Source organism: Lepidochelys olivacea, assembly GCF_965140295.1.
Source record: "Lepidochelys olivacea isolate rLepOli2 genome assembly, chromosome: 17".
NCBI classification, from domain to species: domain Eukaryota; kingdom Metazoa; phylum Chordata; order Testudines; family Cheloniidae; genus Lepidochelys; species Lepidochelys olivacea.
The window spans coordinates 21,866,762-21,870,021 of NC_140427.1; the positions used below are offsets into that span (position 1 = coordinate 21,866,762).

The following is a 3,260-nucleotide window of genomic DNA, read 5'->3' on the forward strand; positions in this document are numbered from 1 at the left end:
ACAGAAACTGCTTTCCTTTCTCCAACAGCTATGGCAACACTGTATACACACCGGGCCAGAAAAAAAAACCAACAACAATGGGAAGAGGAACTAGACAATTACTTTCTGCTAACCAATGGGAACACATTTTAGCCAGTGTTCTGAACGGCTCCTTTGACCTCTGGGTACGATTAATCCAGCAGAAAATCACATGGAGGATGCATTGGACCCATCTTCAAAACAGGTACTGCTAAGTCAGATGGATGTTGGTGCCGTGATGCAGCTGGTGGCAGGACTAAACTGCAGAGTTAATTTTTTTCCTATCAACTGCAATGGTATTGCACGTACCTGTAAACCCAATGGATGGTCATTGGAAGCTGAATAAATCTGGAAAAATTTGGCTCAGCAGACCACTAATAATGGCTAAAAGACTAGTCCTCCAAAAATGGAAATCCAAAAAGCAACCAACAATGGGAGACTGGCGCACAGACGTCATCAGGGTGGCCACCATGGAAATGTATGGGCCCCCCTCTTCTCTACCCATTTCTTTCCCTCTCTGTCTCCAGCCCCCTCCTCTGAATTTTGCTTCTAGTCTCCATCTGATTTTAATAATTTTTCTTTAACTATTGAACTTTTATAAGCAAAATGTGTTTGTAAATTGTGCAACACAAATCACTGATTTATATGCTAATCATTGATATTATATATAATTAAAAGTTTAAAGCATAGCTCAGCATATATAGCACATGGTTAATATAGTATGAGAAGTGCATGTGTCATGAGAAGTTTGTGTATATTTTATGTTAGTTTTTTGCTATATATATTATTTTTAAAATTAAAAAAAGTTAATAGAAAAATAACAATAATCATAGCTTTTATGTCCTTTACTTTAGGAGGAATTGGGGAGTGTCCCTTAAATAGTTTGGGAGCCGTCTAGGAATACTCACAGTGTTCTGTGTTTCTGGAGTGAGCTGGGCATGGCAGTTTTGTGTGTATTCAGCGAACATGGTTATTTGGAACCCAGCTGGGCCTGTGGGTCTCTTCGGGTGATTGTCATTGTTGTGAGAAGATCAAAAGGCCCGGTGTTGTGTTTTGAGGCGTATTTGCAAAAGATAGGGTATGAAAGAATCGTGCTCAAGACAGTTCCTCCCCTTCGCTGGTGAAGTAACAGAGAGTTATGACTCAGCTTTCAGCCCTTCACAGCCACTCAGTTTCCTCTGCTGTCAGCATAGTGGCACCATGACATCAGCTGCCCCACCATGCTGGAAATTCCCTCACAATCACCTTCCGCTCTGCCCCCTGAGCGCCTATAAAAAGACAGATTGTCCTTGGATGCAGCATCAGACAGAGAAGGAGCGTTCAAGAGTCCCTGATCTGCTTCTGCTCCTGACGCTTATCCTCACCCGACAGCAACATGAAGGTCTCGGTGGTGGCCCTTGCCATTCTCCTCATCATTGCCTTCTGCTCCCTGGCCTCCTCTGCCCCAAGTAAGTCCAGCTTCTCTCCTCTCTTTCAGTGTTTCCCTTCAGAGAAGGAAGGAGAAATGTCATAGCCTGGAGATGGTTCCTCCTGCCAGCTCCTAGCCAGCAGGTTCTCGGTGGTTGAGGCAGGGCAAGGAGCTCTCTTCTGGGGAGGGGAGAGCCCTGGTGGTTCAAAGATCTGACAAGAACTTTCAGGCCTGGGTGTGTCCAGGAAAGAGGAAAGGATGGAAGGAATTATTGGAGGAAAATCTCTCCCATTTGCCTCCTTCTTTCACCTCCTTTCCTTATCCCAACTCCTTACAGCTGGAAGTCTTGTCTTCCTGCCCTGTCCCACGTCCCCCAGGCTGCTAGAGAGGCTTTGCTTTGCATACAGTTCAGCACACACTCATGTTTGTTGTCTCCGTCTCTCTCAGTTGGCTCCGATCCCCCGACTGCCTGCTGCTTTACCTACACATCCCGGAAGATCCCACGCGGCTTGGTGGTGGATTATTATGACACCAACAGCATGTGCTCCCGGACAGCCATAGTGTAAGTACAAACGTCAGACCCTGGGACAGAGAGAGAGACTTTTTGTGTCCCCTAGTTACTGGCCTTGGAGGTTTCTTAAGACCCATGGAATGTAGAAAGGAGGGTAGGCTCTGGCAGAGACTTCACCAGAGAAAGAGAAGTGAACAGATGACGGGTGTGCAATTTTCAAAAGCGCGAGGCTGCTGAGACATTGAAGTCCCATTATCGGAAGTGATTGAGACACATAGGAGCTGAGTCTCACTGAAAGTCAATGGACCTTGTGCTCCGATGTGGCTAGATCACTTCTGAGAATGGGCCTTTGGCAGCTAAATCACATAGGTGTTTTGGAAAATGTTCCCCTAATCTACGAGATCTGGGTGTAACTGGTATTAGTGAGAGGAGAGGTTTTAAAGGGAGACATTTGGTTCTCTCCACTCACAAAGTTCCCCTTGTTCTAATCCAAATGTTTTTCATTCTGCAGATTTATCACCAAGAAGGGCCGTGAAGTCTGTGCTAACCCCGAAGAGGACTGGGTTCAGGAGTACGTGACCAATTTGGAACTGAACTAAGCGGAGCAGGGGACAGATCAGGGACCACGCCTTGCCCAGCAATGAAAGTGTTAATGATCAAAGGGCACATGCATCTAGTGTTATTGCCACTGGCTGACTTAGTGGAAATAACCTGAAGTATAGAAATGTATTTAAAATATTATTTCAATCTATTTAAGAAATTTAATTTGCACTGAAACCTGAGCTAAATAGTGTACTATTTATAGATTAGTACATGTGGGTTTGGGGGCAGGTCACATGACGTGGCTCCATTCACAACTCAAATGTGAAGATTATTTAATATATTTTATATCACATGGAACATTTCCTGTCATATTGAGCTCTATGATTTGATGGAATGTTGAACGTAGATTATGAAGAATAAATATTTTTATAAGAATGTCCTGTGTTTGCCTATTTGTTAATTTGGATCCTTTTTGGGAAAGACACCTCTTATTATTAATAATGATGTTGCTTTATAAGGGTCCATGCCCCTTTCTAGGCCAAGAAAACTAAAAGCAATTTACAAATATATGTCTGAGCTTACACAAAGTGAGGTGAAGACAGGCAGTGGGGGAGTGAGGTCTGAGAAAGACAAGGGTGATAGCAATTTACGATCATCAACTTTAGAACTTCCATGCTTTGGAGAAGGGAATGGAAATTTGGTAGGTGGGACACCCTAGTGTCAGGGAGGTGCCTTTTGCTGCCCTCATGAAAACCTATCCAAATCTGGCCCAGTTTTAAG

General features: G+C 44.0%; 1 protein-coding gene across 1 annotated transcript; it reads left to right on the plus strand.

Annotated features, from left to right (window-relative positions):
* The first annotated feature begins 1,332 nt into the window (after nucleotides 1-1,332).
* LOC311532644 (C-C motif chemokine 4-like) lies at nucleotides 1,333-2,776 on the plus strand. The gene is made up of 3 exons (XM_084651283.1): nucleotides 1,333-1,466; nucleotides 1,874-1,988; nucleotides 2,449-2,776. Exons 1-3 carry the CDS (start codon nucleotides 1,394-1,396, stop codon nucleotides 2,534-2,536), a joined length of 276 nt encoding a protein of 91 aa, XP_084507409.1. The 5' UTR covers nucleotides 1,333-1,393; the 3' UTR covers nucleotides 2,537-2,776.
* Nucleotides 2,777-3,260: the final 484 nt, after the last annotated feature.

Coding starts and splice junctions, on each gene's coding strand:
- LOC311532644 (XM_084651283.1), top strand. CDS start 1,394: ATGAAGGTCTCGGTGGTGGCCCTTGCCATTCTCCTCATCATTGCCTTC. Junction 1,467..1,873: donor CCTGGCCTCCTCTGCCCCAA/GTAAGTCCAGCT, acceptor CGTCTCTCTCAG/TTGGCTCCGATCCCCCGACT. Junction 1,989..2,448: donor TGCTCCCGGACAGCCATAGT/GTAAGTACAAAC, acceptor TTCATTCTGCAG/ATTTATCACCAAGAAGGGCC.